Consider the following 27,232-nt stretch of genomic DNA (forward strand, 5'->3'; position numbering starts at 1 on the left):
ATCCCACCCACCGCACTATTCTGGAGGTGTAATGTAAAACACCACGCACAGAGTGCCTGGGTAAATGCCTGTATACAGTAAGTGCTCAATGTCAGCTAGACTCCTGCACAGCCTCCTTAGGCAGCCTTTGGTTCCCTCCCACTAAAAAAATATACTTGTATATAACAGAACACCTGCTAGGATTGAAAGTACTTTGCAAACAGACTAGAAGGGAAGAGTAGAAGCTCCCATGGCCTCTTCAACGTTCACAAGCAGCCTTGGCCAATGAAGGTTGTGTCTTAGAAATCAATTAAAATCCTTCCTTTAGTCCATCTTCAGATAGGAGGATTTTCATTGAGACTCACTATCTGTACAGATACAGATACAAGAGGAACTGGACCCTCTTCCTTCCTTGTCTCCTTCCTTCCTTCGCTCAGTCTGTTGGTCCATTCGTTCAACAAATGTTTACTGAACGCCAATTAGGCAGCAGGCCCTGCGCTACCTTGTATCAGCAAAGAAGGAGCAAACCAGGGAAGTAAAAAGAGAGACAGGTAACTGAACCCAGGAACTCTCTCTATTGGGAGGCAGAAAGCATCTGTAGAAGGTTAACCTGGCTTCTTTCCAGCGTTTCCTCCTTTTTAAGCCTCCAACTTCCATGAAGAGACAACAGGTTAGAAGGGGATTTGGGGAACCACCCAATGGATCCCTCACCTGGACTCAGGAGTCACTGACAGCATCTTCAATGGACAACGCCTGCCCACTCAGAATGGCTGCAGAGAAGACCCCCCACCTGTCCCGGCGCCCCACACAAGCTCTACTGCCAGGAAAGCATCAGTCTAGCCTTCCTCCTCACACACCGACCAGCTCGAGGGCGTTACCTTTGTGTGACAATATGCTTCCTCGGAAGTTCATCGTTCTCTTCTCCTGTCTGTGGGTGTCGAACGCCCAGAAGAGGTTCACCACGTAGCCATTCACCTGCCAAGGAGCAAGAGGCATGTTACATGAACAGAACACACTCACAGAGCTCACCAGACACTAAAGGAAGATCTTCTCTGTTGGTCCTCGGGTATCTCCCTTCTTACAATGGACGGGCTAGTTCTTTGGATTCTTAAACCAGTTCCATTTGTGCTATCATTGAATACTTATACTCCCTCCTACCCCTAAAAAGAAATGTGAGACCATTTATAATACAACATATAGATTCAATGACAAAAAATTTAATAAATAATAAAAGGACAAGAACCAATTTAAAAAGGCAGAAAGAAGGGAATTCCCTGGCGGTCCACTGGTTAGGACTCTGAGCTCTCACTGCCGAGGGCCCGGGTTCAATCCCTGGTCAGGGAACTAAGATCCTATAAGCTGCGTGGCACAGCCGGAAAAAAAAAAAAAAAAAAAGGCAGAAAGGATAAACATTGAAAAGGTAATTAGATTATGGTAACTAAGGATCCATCTTAGCTCAGGTGGTCCTTGCAGTCAAGGCCAAGAGGTCAATACAAAGGGGGCTTGCTTCAATCTCTTTTGTCTAATAGGAGCAAACATACCCATGGGTCAGGAAAGACTACCTTTTCCAAATTCTGAGCTCACAGAAGGATTTGATGTAAAGGTCTTTAAAATTATTGGCCAAGGCACCAAATTAAAATGTTTTCAAGAGCAAAGACTATAGAGACAAGGTCTACACAAGGTCATTTCTGGCATCAGCTGTCTCTGAAGCCAAGGGCATGACACCAAACTGTAGTTCAGTCAATGGCACAGGCTGTTGCTCCAACCACAGCTTCACAGACAGGGAGGGATGTGAGGAGAGACAGACGAGAAAGAACCCCATGAAAGGTGTGTGGCAACCTGAGAAACCAAAGGGACACAGATAATTACGGTGAAGTTGGTCAAGCAGATGGACCAAGCAGAGGGGAGGAAGGTGCTAGAAGGGGAGAATATTAGGTGGATCTAAGTGGATATGCTTCCGAGGTATTTGACTGTCTCCTAAGACTCACTCTTGGGAACCTCTGCATTAGTGCTCAGCACCAGGAAATCCAATAAAGCTGAAAATTACAGGGCATACATATTCTGTTAACACCAACTCTTTATTTGCACTGTAGCTGTGAACCATTTAATTATACGGTTAAAAAAAAAAAAAAAAAAAAAGGCACCAGGCTGAGGCAGAATAATTACATGTGAAGACTCACGTTGTTCTTTGTGGGGGGAGGAACCAACCTAGGGGTGGTAGTTGAGCTTTGCCGGATCAAGTCATTCATTTTTCTTAATCTTCCCGTCCTCTGTCGTATTGGTTCCCATGCAAAGTGAAGCCCCACCCAACCGCTGGTTTGAAATTTCCACGTTACCTTGATGTCAGTGTCCACGGACAGGGTAAAGCTTAGAGAATTTTCACCATAGCTGTCAATGTGGATGTCTGGGGCTGGGATCACTGAGAACAAAAAAGGGATTCAAAAAGAGAAACCAGGTGATGAAAAGGGAAGCAGGCAGGACTCGACAGTTTTCAACTCAAGAGACAAAGCCATCTTTCAGTTGGGGAAGAAAGGGCACTTCTTTGGCTGCTTCTCCTCTTCCCTTTTACCACTGTTGTCCTGAAGCTGAGGTTAGGTCCACAGTTACCTGGTGAACACATAACTATCTTGGCTCAGTCAGCTATCCTGGCAATTAGGTCGAACAGAAAAGTTCCATTATGTAAATGTCCCTCATTAACCCAGCTTCAGCCTGGTTCTGAAAGGTACAGGGATCACACTGAGAGCCACCTGTATTGGCACCAACAAATTCCCAGAGGGCTCAAGTCCTTTCTGAAGGTTGACGGCAAGCTAAATCTTAAGTCCTCACTTGTAAATGCGCGTGTGGCAAAATGGAAAGAATCTGGGCTCTGGAGTCTCACAAACTGGAGTTCAAATTCCTGTCGAGACACAGCACCGTGTGACCTGGGGCAAGTCACCTGTCCTCGTTAAGCCTGAAGATGCCCCCTGTACTTCTCAGAAGTGGGAAAATTCACTAAAATAACGCATGTCAAGTGCCTGGCACCCAACTACAGTTCCCTTTCTCTCCCGTTCCCACGACAGATTAAAGAACTGATGAGCCACTGGCATTCTCAAAAAGATCAGAGCTCAAGCTGCGAGCCGAGGGGACAAGGAGAGGGCAGCAGAGAGAAAAGACCCCTCTTGGCTCAAGTGGTGAGCATCATGCTGGTCACTGTGAAGGTCTACCCACCAGAAACCTGACAGTGTGCTGCCAGGCATAATCTAAGAGGGTTGGATGCAATCAGCATCATCACAAGATAAGATTTAAATGGCCGCTTGTGTATGAGACTCTCAGCACATATGCCTCTTATACTGGCAAGGCAAGAGAGACTCAAAGGAGTGCCTAAGACTTTGTGGCAAAGAGAGGTATCAAAATCTGGAGGAGTCTCTCCAGATGATCAGTGAAAGTGGGCTTGAGGAAAACACAGTAACCAGAAGAAGAAAGGACATTAGGAGTTTCAGGCAGCCAGCTCAGGGCAAAATAGTTCGGGTGCTGCTGTAAAGCGGACCTGGATTATAATCGTGGTGGCTGGGGACAGATCACAATCCTCTCCAGATCCCAGTTCCCTCAGCTACAAAATGAGCCTAAGAATACTCACAGGGTTGATAAGGATTAAGAGAGATCAGTTCATGTAAAACAACCCGCATGGTGCTTACTACGCAAGCAGTGCTCAAAAAATGGTGGCTTTTCTCACTGCTGTTATAATTAATCCACTGCATTCACTAAGGAAGGTGGTGATTCCGGGTGACGCCACCACTGTTTTGTACCGTCTTCTTACCTTATTAGGACACGAGGTCACAGATAGATCACAACTCACACTTTCTGACTTGGCACACAGTTGCCTAACACATGCCCTAACCAACACACATATGAGGAGTTGGGGTTCATCCTCAAAATCATATTAAGGAAGTTTAAGAGAAGCAACCCCCCACTGAGATTTCCAAATGCAGGTGTGACTTATGACGAGGAATTCAAGGTACTACCTGTTTTTCTGATGACCTTCCAATGTCCCTCCTTTTCAGTATGTATGGTCAGTCTGTTCTGACTGACTTTGTAGAGGAAAATAATACCACAATCAAAACTCTCGGGGTGTGTGAACTCGGTACACTTTTTCCAATACCCACACATTCCCTGCTCCACAGACTGGCTGGCTTCACTAAGTTTAGCTGCCCCTGTCCTGATCTCAACGACACCATATTTTACAGGTGACCAGACAGTGACTCTCCATGACCCAGAGCCTATTTCTCACAGGCTCAGATTAAAGTATAATCCCCCAAGCACGTTCCAGGCGACACTTCTGGCTTTAACACCCATCAATCCAAAGACGAAAGCCCCAAGCGCCAAAGCTACAATCAGGAAGACGAGGCTGGTCCGTCTCCCATAGAGTGCCAGAGCCTTCGTTTCACTTGCTTCAATTCACTCACTCATCCACTATTTCATCAGCTCCTACCCGACACCACCCTCGAGGCACGTGTGCAAGGCAAGGAGCCCCGCCCGGCAAGCAGGTGGTACAGTGGTTCAGGGCACAGGCTCTGGGCTCAAGAGATGAGGTTCCAATCCCAGCTCTGTCACCTGACTGACTGCGTGCAAGAGACATAACCTTTCCAGTCCCTTATCTGTTCTTATAGTTGTTCTGAGGGTTCAACGAGACGAGCTGGTGTATGCAGAGCAGGTCCACGGCGAGTCGTAAGCTGTGACTCCGATCAGCTCGAGCACTAGAAACTACCACCTAAGCATCGTCGGTCGGTGCCCCTGGGGCAGTAACAAGTGTCAGCATGGCACCCTCTTAAAAACACCACAAATAACCATGGACAAGATCATCTTTACCTTGGCTGGGAAGGAAGGACTACCTTCTATTTTGGATACTGTGCCTGAGAACAAGGGCATGAAGGCCTCTGGAAATCCCTTTGTATGTTTTTATTATAACAAATGCTCAGTTCTAGAAGGAGGAATACCTTCAACAGTCGCCCCAAAAGACTTCGTGTGTAAAGCACTATGGAGACGCCCACAAGAGTGCGTGTGTCGGGGAGAGGGAGGCTGTGTGAAGTTTTCTGATCTCTGCTTCTTCATTTTCCAGTCACACTGAACGTTACTTCCAAAGGGTTATTCTATCTTCTCTAAATCTGCAGATGCTGGAATCATTTACCTTTTCCTTTTATGGTGGTAATGGATTTCGAATCGCTCCAGTTTCCTATTCCCCGACTGGTCACTGCAGCCACCTTTCAAATCAAGAGTGCGAATTAGTATGAAATAAAGGCAACATACCACACAGTAAGAATCCCGAATGAGCTAAAGTGGTAAGGCTTTGGCTATAAGGGTGGAAGAAATTATACACAGAGGGATTCAGGATAGTCAGAGGCCCCAGCAACTGAAACAAGACAGGGAAAGAGACAACGGGAGGGAACCTGGGTAAAGGGAACTGTGATAGCGTTGAAATTATGAAGGAGTCTGTGTATACACTTAATGGTCTCAAAACATGTTTTGCACAAAATCTCTTTTCTACTGAAGATGTTGATAATATATTTCATAAGAAGCCCACAATATCATTTTATAAATGCTACTTATCATAGCTCTGTATCTCCCTGCAGCTAAAAATAAGCAGAAAAGAGGTGGGTGCAAAAGTAATTGGAGCTGGAGCACTAGCAGAAGAATATCTGGGTTAAAAGCAGGTAAAGAAAGCTGCATTACCATCAGTTGTTGGTTATCTGAGCAAAGTCTGATTTCAAGTTCTCTGTGGCCTTGGTTTATGAGACTGAAAGAAATGACAAGCTTCCAGAGCAACAGGTTGGGTACTGAGCACACCACGAGTAAGCATCTCACAAAGGTAGGCACGGAGTTCTCATGAAAGGCCAGCCATCTCCCCATGTTCCAAGACCACCTGGACGGCTAAAACGCGTGCGAACACTCACTCTGACGGTGTACTGAGCGTTGACCAGTAGGTTCCTTATTTCTGTCGAGTTGCTAAGAGCTCTCTGGGAGGCCCACATCTTGGAACCACTCCTGCTGTACTCCACCTGAAGTGAGGAGAAAAAAAATACTATGGACAGGTAACCAAAGGTCTGGGCATCCCGACATCTTGCAAGGAGGCAGGCAGAGAGAGGAGAAGGTGAGATGCAAGACGTTCCAGAGGATGGATGATTATTTACAAGGTGACAGCAAACCACGTCCTTGTCACACAGAACATGCTTCTGCCCTACCAGCCCCGGCAATCTCCCGCACTTACCCGCGCACAGCCCGCTGCCAGAGGGACTTACGATGTACTCCCGAATGAGGCCGTGGCTGTGGGCGGGAGGGGCCCAGCGGCCCACGATCACTCCTTCCACCTCCCTGTGGAGCGACAGCTGGAGGTTCTGAGGGGCGTCTGGCACTGGAAAAGAGGCAACTCAGGGTTAAAATCCATCTGCATACTCATCAACTGGAGGAATTTCCCTGAGCTCAAAACTTGGACGAGAAAGAATCCAAAGCTGCCAGTGGGACCTATCCCCTAGAACACCTTTCTTCTCCTCCAGAATGCAAGGCCTGCTTGTATTCATCACACATCTAATGACTGCACATATCAGACCACGGCTCAGCGAGTCTGATGCAGGCCGGGGGCTCACCAGGGGCTGCAGGACAGAATCACTTGGGCGGGCTAAGTCACCACTGGCCCTGGGCTTTGACGCTGAGATCTTAATTGTCAAGGACGGCGTCTGCTGTCCTGAACTCTCGTACAACCAGAGAACCACTGGTGTGGCTACAAAGAAATAAAACTTTCTTTTTTTTTGGCCACGCCGCGCAGCGTGCAGGATCTTAGTTCCCTGACCAGAGAGCAAACCCATGATCCCTGCCGTAGCAGCCCGGGGTCTTAACCACTGGACCGCCAGGGAAGTCCCAAGACTTACTTTCTAATAGCACAGAACTTCTAAATTCAAATGAAGGGACCCCCTTCAAAGTAGGCTCCTTAAAAACTTCAGTGCTGGCATTTCTACGACCTTTCGGGATCTCCCCTTTTGCGACTGCCTTCAGGACCCAACTAGAAACCACATAGAAACCAGTTACAGTGCTTCCCAGTCAAACTTCATTCTGACTGCACAGCAGTTATTCATGCTGATAATCCGCTGAAGATGAATATTAAGGGTTGAACTGTATCACCTCCAACCCCAAATTCAGGTGTTGAAGTCTTAACCCCCAGTACCTCAGAATGTGTGTTTAGAAATAAGGTCTTAAAAAAAGTCATTAAGTTAAAATGAGGTCATTGACCCTTACCCAATATGACTGGTGTCCCTATAAGAAGAGGAAATTAGGACACAGACACACACAGAGGGCAAACCACGTGAAGACGGCCGTCTGCTAGCCAAGGAGGCCTCAGAATGAAACCAACCCTAGACCTTGGACTCCCAGCCTCCAGAACTGGAAGAAAATAAATGCCAGTGGTTTAAGCCACCCAATCTGGGGTACTTCGTTATGGCAGCCTCGGCAAGTGAATACAATGAATGTTCATCAACAAGCCATGGCCTGCAAGCCCTTGGAGGGCAGGAACTGTGTCTTATTCATCTGATTCTCCAGTGTCTAACCTAATTCCTGAGCAGTAGTAGGGACTCAGCTACCGTCTGTGGAGAGAAGATCAACGAATGGGATATTTCAAAAATGGCTCCACTTAGAGTTCAGCTAAGCTAGCCCATGGTATTGCTGCCTCAGCATCCATTTTATTTAGACAAATAGGCTAAGGGGGCCTTAAGTTGACATTAGCCCCCAAGCAAGCCCTGGATCACAGCCCAAAGAGTCACAAGCAAATGCAAATCCCTAACGTGACTTCCCCAAGGGCCCTTGTGATAAAGTTTTCCCACCTCCCAGGACCTTCCCCCTTGTGCTCCTTAGGTAAGACTCCCAAGAAGTTTAACAAAAACCCCCTTTTTTGGTGTGAATTCACCAAACCAGCCCTAGCCCAGGAACTCCACAGCACTCCACCCACAAATCCTAAAAAAGGCGTGTGCCTCAGGTCCCGCTGCTCTCTGCCTGCACCCTGCCTTGACCTCCTGCGTGGCCCCTTGAGGTACGCGTATACCGCCTTCAGAACCTGGGAGTAATAAACTTCTCTATTTCACTTTCCCTGGTGGGCTTCTGCTGACTCTCTGACACTCTCTCTGCTCTACTGAACAAATGTTATTCTAACAAAGTCATAACTCATAGATTCTTTTTTGTTTGTTTTGTTTAGCACTTCCTTAATTTTTTTCTTTTTTTGAATTGTAGTTAATTTACAATGTTGTTTTAGTTTCAGGTGCACCACAAAGCGATTCAGTTTATTTAGATATATATATTCTTTTTCAGATTCTTTTCCACTGTATATTGAGCATAGTTCCCTGTGCCATACAGTAGGTCCTTGTTGTTTACCTATTTTATATCTAGTAGTGTGTATCTGTTAATCCCAACCTCCTAATTTATCCCTCCCCCCAGTTTCCCTTTGGTAATTATATGTTTGTTTTCTATGTCTGTGAGTCTATTTCTGTTTTGTAAATAAGTTTGTTTGTATCACTTTTCTAGATTCCATACGTAAGTGTTATCAGGTGATATTCGTCTTTCTCTTTCTGACTTACTTCACTTAGTAAGCACTTCCTGACACTCTGGCACTACCAGATGCTCCAGGTTTATCTTGTAGATCTCCTGCCCCAGGCCTGGATTTGGCCATTTCTTCAAGGAGCCCTGTGTCCTTTTATTGAAGAAGGCATTAGAAACCTAAATCTGAATGACAGGTATGCTCAAGGCTATTAAAGTTTTTCTGGGCCTTCTCAGTTGACAAAGCAGAAAAATATGCGTGTGTACCAACCTGTGCACATACACATATCTATAAATATTTTACGTGTAACCATCTACACGCATATTAAGATAAACATAGTTCATATTAACATCTCCAAATGTAAACATGGTTCTGATGGCAACTGCAAATGAAAAGTTCACAAAACCTGGGGAGCAAAGATCACGGGAATAAGCAGAGTCACCCACTGACAACTACTGTGAAGGGGAAAGAACTAGGGGACTCTCTATGACCCAAGGGTTTTGGTAAATTTCCTTAAAATGAACCCACAATACTTCTGACAAGTCTCATGCGTTAACAGTGATGATCTCCAAAGTACCAAATACTGGGAAATACCTAGAGACGGAAGGTAGAGGTAGAAAGAGAGCAATGGTGGGCAGAAAAACATTATGTATGGTGATCATTTTGTAATTATAGAAATATCAAATCACTATGTCATACACCTGCAACTAACACAGTGGTGTAGGTCAATTATACTTCAATTAAAAAAAATCGTTTTAAGACATTGAAAACAAACGTATGATTGCCAAAGAGGAAAGGGGGAGAGGGATAAATTAGGAATTTGGGATTAACAGATACAGACTACAGTATATAAAATAAATAAACAACAAGGCCCTACTGCACAGCACAGGGAACCACATTCAATATCTTGTAATAACCTATCATGGAAAAGAATCTGAAAAAGAATACATATATATATGTGTATAACTAAATCACTTTGCTGTACACCTAAAACAATGTAAATCAACTATACTTCAATAAAAAGAATTGTATTGAAAAAAAAAGTGACATAATAAGAACAACTCAGCCAGGACCATAAAACTTAGCTACATAGGAAGCACAAGTACTTTTATTCCCACGCTCCTGAGCATCCTGGGAAACTCTTAAAAATAAGCTGTAGCACTTACATCCTTCTGGAGTTCTCAGGGTCACAAAGTCATTGGTGCTGTGCACCTTGCTCAGACACTGGACCTGGACTTTGACCTGATACGTGGTGTCTGGCTTCAAGACTTTCAATATTGTGTTCGTCTTATTGCTGTGGGTTTCCAGAGTCTTCCATATGCTCTCTCCAACCACCCTGGCCAAGAGAACAAAGATAGCATCACATCAAAGCAGCATGGGGTGGCTGAGATGTCTGAATCTGTCAAAAAGAGCTGCTCTGAGCACACACTGAGTTTATGGAACATCCGGTGGCAACAGAAACATCATTTTCTCCCACGGCAAAGATGGGACCCACCTGTAGTAGACGTTATACACACAAGAAGCAGAGGGCATTTTCTTGGGCCGCATCCAGGTCAAAGTTACATCCCCAGAGAAGTCAGCTGTCCACTGAAGATTCTGTATTTTGTATACATTTAATTCCTCTAGAGAGAGCAAGGGGAAAAAAGAGAAATTGATATCTTATAAATCTTGGATTTCAAAGGACCCAAGAGGTTCCTTGGTTTCAGGCAGACCTACTGTGATGTGGTCAGGCCACCACCATTATCTTAACACACTCCAGAAAAAAAAGAGTTCAGACCTTCCTATATAACCTCTCCCAAGGTCTCCTAAATTTCCAAGCATGGTCTTTCTCCTTGCATTTCACCTCCTTGTCTGCACTGATTTAAGCCTGATTCTCAACAGAGAATGCTACAAATCCAAAGACAATGTCATGGCAGGATCCGTTACAGCTACAGACTGAAATGTTTGTGTCCCCCAGAATCCATATGCTGAAAACCACATCCCCCATGTGATGGTATTAGGGGGTGGGGCCCTTGGGAGATGATTAGGTCATAAGGATGGAGTCCTTGAAAATGAGATTAGTGTCCTTGTAAAAGGGGCCCGAGAGAGCTCCCTCACACCTTCCACCGTGGGAGGACACAGAAAAGACAGGCTGTCTATGGACCAGGAAGTGGGCCCTCACCAGACCACCGAATCTGCTGGTGCTTCAATCTCGGACTTTCTAGCCTCCAGAACTGTGAGAAATGAGTTTCTGTTGCTTCTAAGCCACTCAGTCTGTGGTACTGTTATAGCAGCCCCCAAATGATTGCTAAATGCATTCCAGACAGAAGGATGGAGTTCACCCCACCACAAAGCCTGACGCTCTGTGGGAACAACGATGCCTCGACACAGGGATGTCCCTCCAAAGCCAATCTAATATACTCCAATATAAAATAAAAATTAAAAAAAAACTCCTATGAAAGATCAAGTTAAATTGCTTTATTTGCATAATAGAATGCACTACTGTAATTAAGCAAATCATAATTCTAAGACACTACTTAATTTTTCATAATTAGATACTATAATTTCATAGTATTTTTTGATTAAAATTATCATTATTTAAACTCAAAAAAACCCCATTCTAAGATGTAACTATTATATATAGGATGAATAAACAACAAGGTCCTACTGTATAGCACAGGGAACTATATTCAATATCTTGTGATAAAGCATAATGGAAAAGAATATTTTAAAAATAAATAAATAAAAGGATCCAAGTACCAATACAAGGACTAAAGCAAAAGAAAACAGAACAAAAAACCAAAAAAACCAAAAACAACCAATCTAAGACCAACATTTCCCTGAGAGCGGCGAGGTGAGCTGGAGGCTGCATCAGAGGCGGGACTGGGCCTCGCCTCACCTGCAGCTCCAACAGTGAGCAAGAATCTTTGCATTTTCAGACTGAGGAAGAGCTCAAGAGGGTTCAACCTCAGGGCCTACTCAGCAGGGCCGAGGGTGAGCCCGGGGTCCTGGGGGGCCACACTCACCGCTGCAGGCGCGCTCGTCGCTCTCATCCGAGCAGTCCAGGAAGCCGTCACAGCGCTCGGAGAGCACGATGCAGGCCTCGCCGTCCTCGCACCGGAACTCCTGGCCTGTGCAGGTCAGGGTGCTGCGCGTGGCTGCAACACACGAGGGGCCACGGTCACCAAAGGTTTATCGTGTTCGGGAAAAGGGAACTCATCAGCTTCTGCTTCAAAAGACCCTCGGGATGGGGGTGGCGGGGACCCCACGCTGGCCTGCTAATCCCTCTTCATTTGACATTGACCAGGGGAATGTGCCTTCAGGAAGGGCCAGAGCTTTGGCGTCAAACAAATCAGGGTTTACATCCTGCTCTGTATGAGCCTGAGCTTACTGTTTAATTCAGGCGCACCTCGTTTTATTGTGCTCAGCTTTATCATACTTTGCAGATAATTGCGTTTTTTAACACATTGAGGGTTTGTGGCAGAGCAAGTGCCATTTTTCTAACTGCATTTGCTCACGTCATGTCTCTGTGTCACATTTTGGTAATTCTCACACTATTCCAAACTCTTTCATTATTATTGTATTTATTATGTTGCTCTGTGATGAGTGATCTTTGATGTTACAAAAGGGTGGCAAAAAGATTACACCTCACTGAAGGCGCAGGTGATGGTTAGCATTTTTTAGCAATAAACTATTTTAAAATTAAGGCACGTACGTTATTTTTTAAACATATGCTATTGCACGCTTAACAGACTACAATATAGTGTAAACATAACTTTCATATGCACCAGGAAACCAAAAAATTCGTGTGACTCGCTTTATTGCAGTGGTCTGGAACAGAACCCGCAAAACCTCCGAGGTCTGCCTGTAGTGCCCAAGTTCAGTTCCCCAGTATAAAACTGGGGTGAGGGCTTCCCTGGTGGCGCAGTGGTTGAGAGTCCACCTGCCGATGCAGGGAACACGGGTTCGTGCCCCGGTCCGGGAAGACCCCACATGCCATGGAGCGGCTGGGCCCGTAAGCCATGGCCGCTGAGCCTGCGCGTCCGGAGCCTGTGCTCCGCAACGGGAGAGGCCACAACAGTGAGAGGCCCGGGTACCGCAAAGAAAAAAAAAAAAAAAAAAAAACTGGGGTGACAACTCCATCCCTACTGTGTCTACAAGACCCAGTGAGATCAAGTACCTGGAACACGCCTGAGAGCAGGCATCCACGAGGTGCTGCTCTTCCTCTGCGGTACTTATTCCTAATCATCTGCTCCTGTTGCTAGTCTGCAGTCCAGAACGACCCTCTGATTTCTGGTTTGAGTGAGACTAATAGTAATGAGATGAATCACAATAGTAGAGGCATGTCTATTGTATGTAGTCTTTTTAATTGTTTAGCTTTTCAAAGTATTTCCGCAGACAATGAAATAACGCAAATAAAGAGCACTCACTGATGAGTTAAGAGTTATGCAACCCGTTGGCTAGAAACCATAATCTGATATTCTCTCCAGTTTGGAAAGTAGATTTAAACTGCATGAGAGGCTCTAAAAAGGAAGCGATGACAATGTAACTGCAAATGATCCTAAAAAGAAGAAAGATGAGAATGGCTACAGAAACCGCATCTGCCACCCCAGGTAGGTCTGCACCAGGTCCTGGTTCAGGTACCTTGGGCCTTCATTATAGAGACTCACAACTGCCTGCTCAGCCCTGGACAGGGAGAGTTATATCAGAACCCGACCCCACCAGTAAAGACGTTCTAAAGTCACTCTTGCTCCTCCACATCAAAGATGTCCATATTCAAATCCCTGGAACATGTTAAAGTCACCTTATAAGGCAAAAGGGACTCTGCAGATGTGATTGAGCTAAAGACCTTGACATAGGACTTAAGCCTGGGTTACCCGGGCAGGTCCATCCAATCACACAGGCCCTTAAAAGCAGAGACCCTGGGCCTTCCCTGGTGGCGCAGTGGTTGAGAATCTGCCTGCCAGTGCGGGGGACACAGGTTCGAGCCCCGGTCTGGGAGGATCCCACGTGCCACGGAGCAACTGGGCCCATGAGTCACAACTACTGAGCCTGCGCGTCTGGAGCCTGTGCCCCGCAACAAGAGAGGCCGCGATAGTGAGAGGCCCGAGCACCGCGATGAAGAGGGGCCCCCACTCGACGCAACTAGAGAAAGCCCTCGCACAGAAACGAAGACCCAACACAGCCAAAAATTAATTAATTAATTAATTAATAATTTTTTTAAAAAAGCAGAAACCCTTTCCCAGCTGTGGTCAAAGAGGAAGATGTGAAGACCAAAGAAGGATCAGAGAGACAGAATGTTGCTGGCTTTGAAAATGGAGGCAGGAGGCCTCTAGAAGCTGAGAAAAGCAAGGAAACGGATTCTGCCCTGGAGCCTTCAGAGGACTCAGCCATGCCTTCATCTTGGTTTCAGCCAGTGAGACGTCTATCAGATTTCTGACCTACAGAACTGTAAGATAATAAATGTGTGTTATTTTAGGGCATTAAGTTTGTGGTAATTTATTACAGTGGCTATAGGAAACTAATACACACTTGAAACATTGTGATTTGTCCAGATCTTACATTGGGATTCTACCTCAGTTTCCTGAGTTCAAACTGTAATTTCTCCACTGGGACTCAGAATCAGACTCCCCCTAGCTTGTGCTCCCCACCCCATGGAAATATACACACAATGTTCCATACAATGACTCTATCCATACTAGAAGAAATCCAAACAGACCACTAAACCATGGTGGTTATCCGACAGTAGAGAATCTACAACAGTGGTTCTTTTAATATAGTCTTCTGGGGAACGTCTAAAACATACAGATTCCTAGGACCTGCCCCAAAGCTACTGAGGCAGAAACATGACACTGGGCGTGTGTCGTATTTACAGACTCCACAGTGATTCATCAGAACTGGCCAGCACTGAGGACTTCTGTTCTAGAACAAGGTGATCCTGTTTTCTATCTGAAGCACTGCATCCACTTCTGAAAAACACACTTTGAGATGTAGGTAGAGAAACTGGATAATGTTCTCACAAGAGCAACCAGGATGGTCAAGAGGAACAGGTAAAGGATTCTGGGAGCTTTTACTAGAGATGAAAAGATACAGGGTTTGGAAGTGGGAGGTGGGGGCAGAATATAACAGCTGTCCTCAACTGATGAGTTTCCTTGTGAAAGAAGGATGAAGACTTCTCTGAATGTCTCTAGGATGGAGGTACAGAATTCAGTTTTTTAAAAGAATACCCTAATATAGTAACTCTCAATGGGAGAAGGAAAATATTGAAACCACTTGTGAGGCTTTTTACAAATTATAATCCCCCATCCCCTGGAGAATCCTTGTATCATACAGTTCTATCATTTGCTGAGCAAAAAATTGGTTTGCCTGGGGGAGCTTGGATGGGGGGCTTGGTTACATATAAAACTGCATTAGAACATCTAGAAAAGGTTTGAGAACTACTAGTGAACAGTCTCAGAGGCGCAAGATGGAATTCAGCCATCCATCCATCCATCCAGTGAACATTTATGGAGGTCCTACCATGAATCAGCTGCTATTCAAGACGTTAAGGATATAGTGATGTGTCAAACAGACAAAGGACCTACCCTCATAGAGTTTACCTTCTATTGAGAGAAACAGCAAATGAGTCAACAAACAAATATGTTACTTTAGATAGTGATAAGAGCTACAAAGAAACATAAAGGCAGTAATTGTAAGAGAGTGACGGGGACTTTATACAGGAGAGTCAGGGAAGGACTCCAGGCTCAGAGGGGATTGTTTTGGAAAATACCAAGATCCCCATCACAGAATTACTCTGCTTGGTAAGAATGTGGTAAAATATAATCAAAGAACAGCTGAACAGTAAAGCTGGAGGATGTCCGAGGTTTCTTTATGAAACATGTCTCAATATTTTAAAAAGGAGAACATAGTTTTTAGAAACTGGGAATAAGGCTGTCATTAATCTCCCAAAATTCTTAAACTGATTATTAAACAAATGATTAATGGGCACTTAGAACAGAATGTAGTGGCTTTCAGGGGCCAGCTTCTCTAAGAAGAGGCATGTCACGCTAATCCATTTCCTTTGCTGATAGGGTTATCCGATTAATGGATTGAGGAAGATTGTAGATAGAGTACACCTTGATTTTAAGACCCTTAACCAAGCAACATCCTTATGTATAAGGCAGATTTGAAACAGGCTAAAGAAACTTATTTAAAGAATACCCAGTAATGGGGCTTCCCTGGCGGCGCAGTGGTTGAGAGTCCACCTGCCGATGCAGGGGACGCGGGTTCGTGCCTCGGTCCGGGAAGATCCCACATGCCACAGAGCGGCTGGGCCTGTGAACCATGGCCGCTGAGCCTACGCGTCCGGAGCCTGTGCTCCGCAACGGGAGAGGCCACAAGAGTGAGAGGCCCGCGTACCGCAAAAATACCCATTAATGAATTAATCCCACCCAAGAGGAAGCTCCTATTTCATTTCTTCTTTGTTAATTATGTTTAATGTTCTTCTTACTATACTTATCTGGCTCAGACATTCCTACTATTATTTTGGTAAGTGTTGGATCAATCTGCCCTGTTATATTAATGTCCCAAAGGCCCACTTTGTTCACTCTTTTAAGAAGTGAAGGATTTTACACTAATACCCATTTAATTTCTCTGTGTTATTTTGGAGTATTCCTCCCTACAAGAACTTTCAACACGGTCTGATGAAAAGATCACAATTTTGTACAAAAAAATACTGAATAAATGCCCCAGTCTGTTACTGACGAGGTGACCCTCTTTGAAGCTTAACTTTCCTATCTCTAAAATGGAGATAATACCAGAATTATTATTATGAGAAACAAAGCAGAAGCACAAGACATCCTGCCTCTAGAAGTCTTCCCTGGGGGAGACGGGCCCCGCCGATGACTCACGGCAGTTGGCCTCGTCCTGGCCGTCCTGGCAATCCTGATGGCCATCACAGCGCCTCCAGCTGGGGATACACTTCTTCGGTTGCTGGCACTCGAACTCAAATCGGTCACATCGCCCGAGCTGGGTGGGAGTGGAGGCAGCAGTGACATTTGCTAGAAGAAAAGATTTTTAAAATTCACTTTTTAGTACTGAGGGGCTGGCCAGCAAGAGCGACCTATTGGGTGTGTTGGAGATCTCGGTGCTTTAGGAATTACAACGGGGACCTGAACAGAAACGTGAGCTCTGGTGAAAGACGGCAGGTTGACAAGACACAGGGATCTATCTCATCTTTCTCTCTCTCAGGCCCAAACTTAGTTGAACACTTTGAAGACAGAAGTGAGTAAATCTTGCAGAAAGTAGAAAAAGAAAAGATTAAAGAAAAATTTTTTTAAGTTTTAAAAAAGTAAGCGGACTAGATCAGGAGATTCAACATATTACTGACGAGAGTTCCAGGAAGAAAAAGAAAAGAGAGAAGAAAATACTAAGGGATATTTCAAGAAAATTTTCCAAAACTAAAATACGTAAATTTCCAGAATAAAAGAGGACATCAGTGTCCACCACATTAGATAGAAAGAGACCCACAGCAAAGCACATCACTGTGAAATTTCAACACTGGTACCAAAAGGAAGATTCTACAAGCTTCCAGACAGTAAAAACAGATTACATATAAAATATTCAAATCAAAATGGCTTTGGATTTTCCAAGAGCTGCTTTCTGAAGACAGAAATTCGAATGTCTTTGAATTTCTGAAGGATATATATATATATATATATATATTTTTTTTTTTTTTTTACAGCCTAGAATTCCAAACCCAGCCCAATTACCAATCAGGTCTGAACACAGAAGAAAAACACTTTCAGACAAGCAAGGCCTCAAATATACCTCCCATGTACTCTTTCTCAGGAAATTCTGGAAAATGTGCTCTACCAAAATGTGGGATTAAACTAAAAACCAAGAGGAAAGACCTGGGATATAGAAAAAAGGAGCTGCAACGTGAGAGAAGTAAAGTGAGTCCTGAGGATGGAGAAGCAACCTCCCAGAAGATACCTGTGCCCCAGACAACCGGCACAAACCAGAGAAACTCAAGAGATAAACACCTTGAATGAAGGCCATCATCACCGTGTCCTCGGGCACCATATCATCATATTCACCTGACGAAGCTACCAGAGGGTGTGCTCCACCAAAAAAAAGGGAGTAAACCAAGAAAAAGCAAGACACAGGGTTCAGGAAAACGGGGAATCTAAATCAGGAGAAAGGCAAAGAGAATTCCAGGGAGGGCAGTGAAGCCCCAGGGTAAGGACAGGCAGCAGGCTGAGAGAACAGTCGGCCCAGATAGGAGAAGCCAATCTCCTCTTAGAAGGGATATCTCCAAGGGAAACAATGGAGCTGAGAAATCACCTGATACGGTGACCTTGTGGAAAGTTACACCAAGAGGCTGCTGGAAGGGAGGAAGCACCAGCAAAAGATACGAAATAACCTGAGCCAGCAAACAACAACAGAAAACAATGATTAGCTTTGGGATACTGTTTGTATTCCATAGTTGGATAACTGGATTTTCAAAGGGCCTCTCCAACCCCCAGAAGCACTCTGCTAAAACAAAGTGCATGGAGAAGAGTGGGGGAAAAAATGAGGCCAGAGGACTGGGCCAAGGCACATCATGGCGCTTACACCTGGACAGTAAGGGCACCATCAGGGGGGTCCAGGCTGGGAGAGGATATAATTACGTATTAGTATATATGAGGCTTCTTGGAAGAAAAATCGCAAAGTGGGGAGACATAAGGCAGAGAACCCAGTTCAGAGACTTATCCAGTGAAGAAATAAGATCTGAGAGCTAGATGCCAATTTAACTTTACATGGGCAACATACCTAAAAAAGAATTCAAAAAAGCTGAAGGCAGCATCTAACCAGGAATCTGCTCATTGAATTAGCCCGAATTTGCTAGAGTTGGTTAACGTCCTGCTCGGTTTCAGTAGCAATTTTGAGAGAGGGACAATCAAGTTACTACATAGAGAGATGGGTCTTGGGGGGAAAAGGGCAGAGATAGAAGGGGTTTTTTTTCACTTGTTTTAATCTGAGAAGCATTTACGGGGCACTGGCTACTTGCCTATTATTGTGGTAGGCAGAGTGGGAGATTCAGACTAAAACACGAGGTCTGGCACAATCGCTATGGAAAGGAAAGATTTATACACATGCAATGACCAGGAAGCAACATGTGGCTGTTCATAGTTCAGCACCAAAAGGACAACAGGGCAGAGTTCAATGACACTGGAAAAGGGGTAGACATCAGCTAAAGAACTCAATGAAAGCTCTGTGGGGGTGGGTCTTGAGAGGGGGAATAAAACCCTACCTGCCTGAAAGAGGAGCCTCAATCTTTAGTCAACCTACCATTCACACGGGGAGCTCCCAGGCTCCAGGCAGAAATTCTGATTCTATAATTTTATAAACACCCCAAGTGATTCCAGTACAGGTGGGCTTCAGGCTGTACTTTGAGAAATACTGACAACATATTGAGGTCTCCTTTAACTACGAAACCTGTGTTTCTGTCTGCCCTGACCAACAGTGGGTTTCACAGAGAGGGAAAGTAGGGGGACGAGGTCGGGTCTGATAAGGGCAAAAACCCTACTGGAGGAATCTAGGCAGAGAAGAAGCAGGTGTGTCCAGGGTGGGTGAGGAGCGCAGCTTGCAGAAGTGAAAAGTAATGGCAAGCAAGGAAAGATCAGCTCAAACAGGGCCTTGAAAATAGGACTCAGGGGTTAGGGTCTCTCTTCTGGACAAAAAGGACAAGGGGAAACCAGTGATGATTTTAAACAGGGAAGAGATGGGATGAAAACAAGTCTTAAAGGAGGAAAATCAGACTATTGACCTATAAGTTTGCTGAAAAGAATTATGTAAACCATGGCAAGCAATGATCTATTATTATTTTATTATAACTGAGTTTGAAATGGAAAACTGTTTAGGAAAGGATACAATTCTGCCTGCAGTTAAGGATGTGCCCTAGGCGGCGGTCTCACGGTTCACCAAGACCTCCAGCAATACGGTCACTCACAAACCTCCAGAGCCTCTCTGTGTTCAGCCACTAGATGGCAGTGCTTACCCTTCTGTTAATAGGATGGCCACCAACTAGCAAGCCAGAGACTCGGGTTCTGTACCCTGCCCGACCCCCGCACTCCACCGCCCCGAGAGTTTAATACACACAGACACCTCCCCTATAATTCCCATGGTAACCTCCTGTGGAGAGGAAGCAAAGGAGACCCAACCACAGCCAAGGAGGAAAGCAGGGCGGCTGGCCTTTCCCTACAGGAAGATCAGAGGGCAGTGATAGAAGATAACTTCTGAGTTCCCTGGGGTCTCCCTGCTCTGGAGGTGAGAAGGGGTCTGGCCACAGAGCAGAGTCCCAGAGGGCAGGATACTGCCCTCAGCCAGGCTGTGCCCAGGGTGTAGCCCCAGAGGTCCTCTCCTTAAAGCAGGTGCCACGGGCCAGGGCCGGGTCCAGCACTCACCAGGCGACGGGCAGCCTTCCTCATCCGAGCCGTCTGCACAATCTCGGTACCCGTCACACACCCAGCTGTCCATCACGCAGGCCCCACTGCTGCAGCGGTAGTAATTGGGCAGACACGTAGAGGGCCCGGGAGTAGGGGAGGGAAGAATATGTGAATCTGAGGAAAACACCAAGCAAGGAAACCCAAAATGTTACAGGAAGCTTGATCTCAGACCCAAATGTGTCCCAAACCTAGTATGGAGGATGTCCCAGATTTAGCTGCACCAGCCCAGGGAGGCCGGGGTCCGGCACAGTTCTGAACAGTGAAAAATCATTTATGATGGGGTGTCAGAACAGACTGCATTCTCTTCCCTTCTTTGGAGTGGATTCACCTTACCTATTTGATTTGATCTGGGCTAACATTCGGATGAGTTAGTTTTCGCAGGGGCTCGTGCAGGCTGGTGGAAGGACTCGGAATGCACAGGGTGGGTGGGAGAATTAATTCCTCATGGAGGATAAACCCTGTTCTGCTTAACTTAACGCCAACCTTCCCAAGACCAGCTCCGGGACAAGAACACCATGAAGGAAAGGGACGGGCACACCGCCCACACCAGTGCTCCCCTGGCATGTATCACGTACACATAAATGTGTCACGGCCCATGCATCACCCAGAGCGCTCGTTACAACGCAAACGCTGAGTCAGGAGGGAGGCCTCGGGTGGGGTCAGAGGCTGCGATTCTAACAAGGAGCTGTGGGTCTGCAGGGCTGTGGGTCTGCAGGCCACACTCGGGGTAGCCAGGCGCTAAAGTCCTCACTGTGCCCTGGAGAGCATAACCCTCGGAACAGGAGAAATCAACCGGGCGGCTTTCACAGTGGGAGGGGGAGAGAAAAGAACTCAGAGAGTTACCTCCCACCCCCAAAAAAAATCGCTGCCTAAGCCAGGCACCACAGAGACAGAGCTGGGTTCCATGTGAACAGGTGGGAGGACGCTGGCATGTCTCCGCGATGGGGCTGGCCCGGACCCTCACCTGCACAGTCCTTCTCATCAGACCAGTCCCCGCAGTCGTTCTCCCTGTCGCATTTCCACCTGTTGGGGATGCAGTGCCCATTCTCGCACTGGAACTGGAAGTAGCGGGAGCAGTTGGGGGCCTCCGTGGGGTTTTCTGGGGGGTGAACCGCATGGTCAGTCGTCTGCCCTGCACGCTGTGAACACAGAGCTCCAAGGACAGACACAAAGGCTCCTCACCCAAGCCCCGAGGCAGCCCACAGGGCCCTCCCAGAGAAGGACAAGGCAGCTTCCTGGACCCATCGGGAGACAAGAGCACATCCACAGACAAAAGCCCACCTTCCTGGATTCCATCTCACATTCTCTGACCTATGCCTCTTGCTAACGATACCCGAGTTTTAATTTTGACACTTCACCAAAGGAATGACCTAACTACTGATGATAACGTGACGGTGACAGGGATTTCCATTACGTTGTGGCCTCTGTAACCTTTCCAGGGGAGGGGGAAGCACATGCCAAAATATTTATCCTAACTCCTCTATCATATTCCTTATATATAACATGAACTTCCTAACTGGGGAAAGAAAAGAAAACGGAGTAAATACTCCCTAACCCCTGCTGGGGGGTAGGTTCTCACTTTAAGACTCAATTCCTTACAGGCAGATTCAAGAACTGGCAGGAACTGTGGCTGAGGAAGGAGATGGCAAAGCCGGCGCCGGAGTGGCCCGAGCGCCCCCTCCTTAACTTCAGGCGCCTTCAACCCGGAGATGAGGGAAGCGAGGAGGCAGATCTCAGGTCTCCTTACCACAGCTGGCTTCATCAGAGTTATCCCCGCAGTCATCCATCCCGTCGCACTTCCAGATCAAACTGATGCACACTCCATTCTGACACTGGAAACTGAACTCGTCACACACCTTGTGGAACTCGGGGCCTGGGGCTAGGGAAGGAACGAACACCCGAAAAATCCAGATTGCTTCTACACCGAAGAGCTCAACATAGCACTGCTATTTGGAAACGGGAGGAAAGAACAAATGTCCTCCAGCAAGAGACTGCACGGCTGAAGGATCTCTCGAAAGTGAGTCAGTTGAAAGCCTGGCCCCAGCAACTCAGAAGGCAACTGTATTTGGATAAGGTCTCGAAAGGGGTAATTAAGTTAAAGTGAGGTCATGAGGGTGGAGCCCTAATCTAACAGGACTGGTGCCCTTATCAGAAGAGTGAATGAGGACACAGACAGGCACAGCAGGAAGACCATGTGATGCAGACACAGGGAGAGGACGGTCATCCACAAGCCAAGGAGAGGGGCCTCAGAGGAAGCCAACCCTGCCGCCATGTTAACCCTGGATGTACAGCCTCCAGAACTGTGAGAGATTACCGTTCTGTGGTTGAAGGCCCCCAGTCTGTAGTCCTCTGTTTTGGCATCCCAAGCAGACTGAAGCCAGTACCTACTATTGAGTTGGCCAAAAAGTTCGTTGGGGTTCGTCCGTGACATCATGGAAAACCCTGAACGAACTTTTTGGCCAGCCCAATGTAATACGCGCAGGGCAGTGATGGGGACAGGGCTGCAGCAGAGAACGAGACAGAGACCTGCTCTCATGCACACACACTCCAGCTGAGGGAGGCAGCCCACAAAATAAGCGTACAGCGTGCGAAGTGGAAGTGAGTGCGGTGAAGACGCTGCAGCAAGGCAAGGGGGCCACTCAGTGATGGGGGCGCAAGAAAGCCTGTGGGTGAAGTTGACATGTGGGCCAAGGGCTCGGTCACCCTCTGTCCTCCCGTTTATCTGTACAACTAACAAGCAAGTTTCCGAAGCCACAAAGGTGAGCTTTCTCAGAAAAGGCAAGACTGGACCCTCAATCGAGACCTTGTAAACTAGATGGAGGCACATCCCCAGGCAGCCCAGCACCCCTTAGTCTCTCCAGTGCCCACGGGAGACCCCCCCTCCCCCGCCCCACTCACAGCATCCCGCAAACACCGCATCTTCGTCCGAGCCATCGCGGCACTGGATGATGCCGTCACACACCATGGACTGGAACAGGCACTGCTGGCGGTTCTTACACACGAAGTCCATGAAGCGAGTACACAGGGGCTCTGGAAGGGTCCAGCAAGGGAAAGAGGCCGTGAGCCCCCGGGGCTGGAGGCCTCGTGGGCCCTGGGAGGATGCACCCTGGCCAGCCATGCATTCGGGAGACAGGAGTGACAGGCACAGTCACCGAGTGCTTGCTTTGAGCAAACCCTGAGCTTTAGTACATGGTTAAACTCCCAGGACACTAGGATGAGAGGTTTTACTCTCCTGTTTTCCAAATGAAGCACAGGGGACGGCAGTGTTAAGTATTTTGCCAAGAGCACACAGTGGGTGAGGGTGGAGCCGAACCTGAATCCCAGAGCTGCCTGACATCAAAGCCCATGATCTTAACCACTATCAGTCAAATTCGGACTCTCCAATATGGGGCTTGGCAGACCGTGGCTATGAAAGCATGGAGTCCTAACCACTGGACCGCAAGGGAATTCCCCCACCCCCAACTTATATTATGTTGAAGCCCTAATCCCCAGTGTGACTGTATTTGGAGATAGGACTTTACAGAAGTAATCCAGGTTAAGGGAGATAAATCAATTGATAAATTGATCAAAAGGATCAATAGAAGTGGTGTCCATATAAGAGGCAACAGAAATGCAGGCACAGAGGAGGCCACGTGAAGACACGGCGAGAAGGCGGCCTTCAGACCTGAACTGCCACGCTGGCTCATCCCTGGGTCTCCAGCCTGCTCTTCCCCAGGATGGGCACCACTGACTCCAGACAACCTTTCCGGGTCCAAAAAAACTGGGCATAAAAAGGGTCCTGGGCCTAAAACTGTTACCCGAGTGATAGTCAGCAACTAGGAAAACCAATGAAGTAGGAGAAATAAGTGTCCAATTCCAAACCATTGGTCCATTCACAGGACATACTGCAGTTGAACAAAGATGATCATGGACCATGACCTAAGTCCACAGTCACCCACCACAGCTCCCTCCCTTGCTCTCCTTCCCCCAAACCGCACCTCCCCAACTCCATCCCTCTGAGTCCTGGTCGAGAACTTGGGGTCACTGCATTTACAAGCTAATTGCAGGCAGGTACTGAGGAAATGAAAGCATTTAGTCCAATGTGTGCCCTTCACCCACAGCCACAAGGCGCCCCCCAGGCAGGATGAGGACTCACCACAGTGCTGTTCGTCTGAGCCATCCGAGCAGTCGTGCAGACCATCGCAGTGTTTGCTGGACGGGATGCAGGTGCCATTCGGGCAGCGGAATCCGTTGCACTTCTTCTCTGGAATGTGATTCAAGAAGCAGCAGAATAAGGAAACAGGCAGGCACTCACATCATTGTTTGGCCGGGGGGCTGGGGAGGTGATGGGTATAAATTTGTGCCACCCTACGGAGAGCTATCACTATTACAGACGTATACATACGGTGACCCAGCAATGGCACTTAAGAAAAGTAATCTACCTACACGAGTGAAAAATAACGGAGACACAAGGTTATTCATTGCAGCACTGTTTGTAATAGATACGTATCCGTCAACAGGGGACTGTGTAATGACTGTACACAGGAACACTAGCCTGTTACAAAGAGACTGAAGAAGCACTACGTAAAAACAAGTCCTAGATATACAGTTATATGGAAAACCAAGGTACGTGGCATACTACATGTGTAAAACAGGACAAGAACACGTAGTATATTTAAATTTGCATATATGCACAAAAATCTTCTGAAAGGATACACAACAAAGGGAGGGAACTGAGCAGATTTTTCTTAGCTACTCAAAAAAAAAATTTTTTTTTTATGAAAAATAAAAGAAAAGCTTCAAGTGGATGGAAAAAAGTAGGACACTCTTAAATCACTCACTGTCTTAATTCTTCGGGAATTGTAAACCGAAGCCCTTTTGGAGAAAGGTTGTCCCAGAAATGTTAAGAATCTTAGGTTTCGCACTTAGCATAGAATTCTTAGCACTAGGTCACCCCTTCTCCTGAACAGAGAGCTATCGCCAGACACGTGGCTTAAAAATCACTTCCAGCGGGCCAGTTGCAAACCTAACTCTTGGTGGAATGGTCCCAGGAGGATCAGGGATAAGGCAAGAAAATAAATGTGTTTTAATCCTGTAAAAAAGTCATCATTCTGGGCTTCCCTGGTGGCGCAGTGGTTGAGAGTCTGCCTGCCAATGCAGGGGACACGGGTTCGTGCCCCGGTCCGGGAAGATCCCACATGCCGCAGAGCGCCTGGGCCCGTGAGCCATGGCCGCTGAGCCTGTGCGTCCGGAGCCTGTGCTCCGCAACGGGAGAGGCCACAGCAGTGAGAGGCCCGCGTACCGCAAAAAAAAAAAAAAAAAGTCATCATTCTTAGGAGACTGTTCAAAGGACATCGAAGAGAAACAGTAAAGGAGTACCTGAGTTGGGGAAATAGTTAATGCCACTCAGCATACAAAGGTTTTTCAAAAGTATAAATTTTAAATTTTACAAGACAAATGCCCACTCACTAAATTAGTGAAAACAACTCAAAAGATTAAATCAAGGGAGGCGTGGGGAAACATACGATATATTACTGATGGAAAGCCTTTCAGTAGAGTCACTTGGAAATAAAATCTGGAAATGCTTCATGAGAACCATGGAAATCAATCAGAACCTTTGACCCAGCACTTCCACATTGAGGGACATACCCCAGGAAGTACCTCAAAGGAAAACGAAGCCTTCATTTCCAAGGACACGAACAGTTTTACTATGCATGACAGTATGAAACTGAAATTATTCAACCAGGGAGGGACTAAGTAAAACTACGTTATAGCAATACAAAGAGGAAAGGCATCTGCCGTGAAAATGCTAACCACAGAAAAATACAGACGTATGGAAACATCTTTGTTTAATATTGTGCCATGAAAGGAGCAGAATATAGAATAGCATGCAGACAATGACTACAACCCCATGAAAATTAGGGACGTATGGTATGACATAACAGAAAAGATGTATATTGGTCTCTGCCCCTGGTTACTGGCATCAAGCTCCTAAAACCCTTATCATTTCCTGAGTGACGGGAATGTCTTTTGTTCTAATGAGGTGACTGGCGGGGGGCAGGGGGGCTGGTCATCAGAAAAGCCATGTGACGATTAGAGGCTTGGAGCTTTCCAGCCCATCCCCACTCCAGGAAGAGGAGAGATCTGGAGACTGAGTTCACAATGGATCATGCCTAAGTGATGAAGCCCCACCCCCAAATACCAAAAGTAGGCAGTTCAGACCGCTTCCAGGCTGTTGAACACGTGGAGGTACTTGGAGGGTGGTGGGGCTTGGAGAGGGAATGGAAGGCCCATGGCCTTCCCCATACCTTGCCCTGGGCTCTGGGCTCTCTTCCATCTGGCTGTTCACCTCTCTCCTTTATCATAACCTTTTACAATAAACTGAAAAATGTTGTTTCGCTGAGTGCTCTGAGCCATTCTAGCAAATTATCAAACCCAAAGAAGAGGTTGTAGGAACCCAGATTTATAGCTGGTTGATCAGAAGAACATGTGACAACATACGACTTGTGACTGGCATCTGAAGTGGGGGCTGTGTGATGTGACACTGTCTCGAGGACAGTGTCAGGACTGAGTTAAATTGTAGGACATGCTGGTGTCGGGGAATTGCTTGATATGGAAAACACACATTTGGTGGCCAAGAAGTGTCAGAAGTATTGCGTGAGCAGAGTATTGAGACTATAAGGACAAAACAGGGAGTCTTTCCCACAGACACACGGCAAGAGGATAAGGAGAGAGAGCTTTAAAACTATTTGGTGTGAAAGGGGAAAGGTTGGGGGGAGGGATAAATTAGGAGGTTGAGATTAACATGTACACACTACTATATATAAAATAGATAATCAACAAGGACCTACTGTATAGCACAGGGAACTCTATTCAATACACTGTAATACTCTATATGGGAAAAGAATCGAAAAAGAATAGATACACGTGTATGTGTAACTGAATCACTTTGCTGTACACCTGAAACGAACACAACATTGTAAATCAGCTATACTCCAATATAAAACAAAATTTTTTTTTAATTTGGTGTGAAAAAGCATTTTATGTATTGTGTTTGTATGGCAGCTATTTTGTGGTTAATTTCAAATGATTATCTCAGAATCCTTTCTTAAATAGATCATATTGAAAAAGTTCTGCCTTAACGAGTGGTAAGCCATTTCCCCAAGAGGCCATAACAGAGACCTCTTGGCCATAAAATATACAATTTATATAGTAACTGTTGGCTAATTTCTGTGACTGCATTTAGTGCTGCGGGTGGGTTAGTGGGTTTCTATTT

At 46.3% G+C, this 27,232-nt stretch overlaps 1 protein-coding gene across 1 annotated transcript in view; it reads right to left on the reverse strand.

Annotated features, from left to right (window-relative positions):
* SORL1 (sortilin related receptor 1) overlaps nt 1–27,232 on the reverse strand; it is a 162,666-nt gene that overhangs the window by 19,279 nt on the left and 116,155 nt on the right. Inside the window, exons 27-40 of the mRNA XM_081241421.1 lie at nt 24,113–24,220; nt 22,876–23,007; nt 21,725–21,856; nt 20,942–21,076; nt 19,936–20,091; nt 16,399–16,548; nt 11,536–11,667; nt 10,026–10,152; nt 9,697–9,866; nt 6,252–6,364; nt 5,907–6,011; nt 5,144–5,216; nt 2,316–2,398; nt 858–954 (exon numbers count right to left, since the gene is read on the reverse strand). Of these exons, the coding sequence (XP_081097547.1) occupies nt 858–954; nt 2,316–2,398; nt 5,144–5,216; nt 5,907–6,011; nt 6,252–6,364; nt 9,697–9,866; nt 10,026–10,152; nt 11,536–11,667; nt 16,399–16,548; nt 19,936–20,091; nt 20,942–21,076; nt 21,725–21,856; nt 22,876–23,007; nt 24,113–24,220 (1,713 nt within the window). The remainder of the gene's footprint in view (nt 1–857; nt 955–2,315; nt 2,399–5,143; nt 5,217–5,906; nt 6,012–6,251; nt 6,365–9,696; nt 9,867–10,025; nt 10,153–11,535; nt 11,668–16,398; nt 16,549–19,935; nt 20,092–20,941; nt 21,077–21,724; nt 21,857–22,875; nt 23,008–24,112; nt 24,221–27,232) is intronic.

The sequence above is a fragment of the Mesoplodon bidens genome (genome assembly GCF_964165515.1).
Source record: "Mesoplodon bidens genome assembly, chromosome: 7".
In the NCBI taxonomy this organism is placed as follows: domain Eukaryota; kingdom Metazoa; phylum Chordata; class Mammalia; order Artiodactyla; family Ziphiidae; genus Mesoplodon; species Mesoplodon bidens.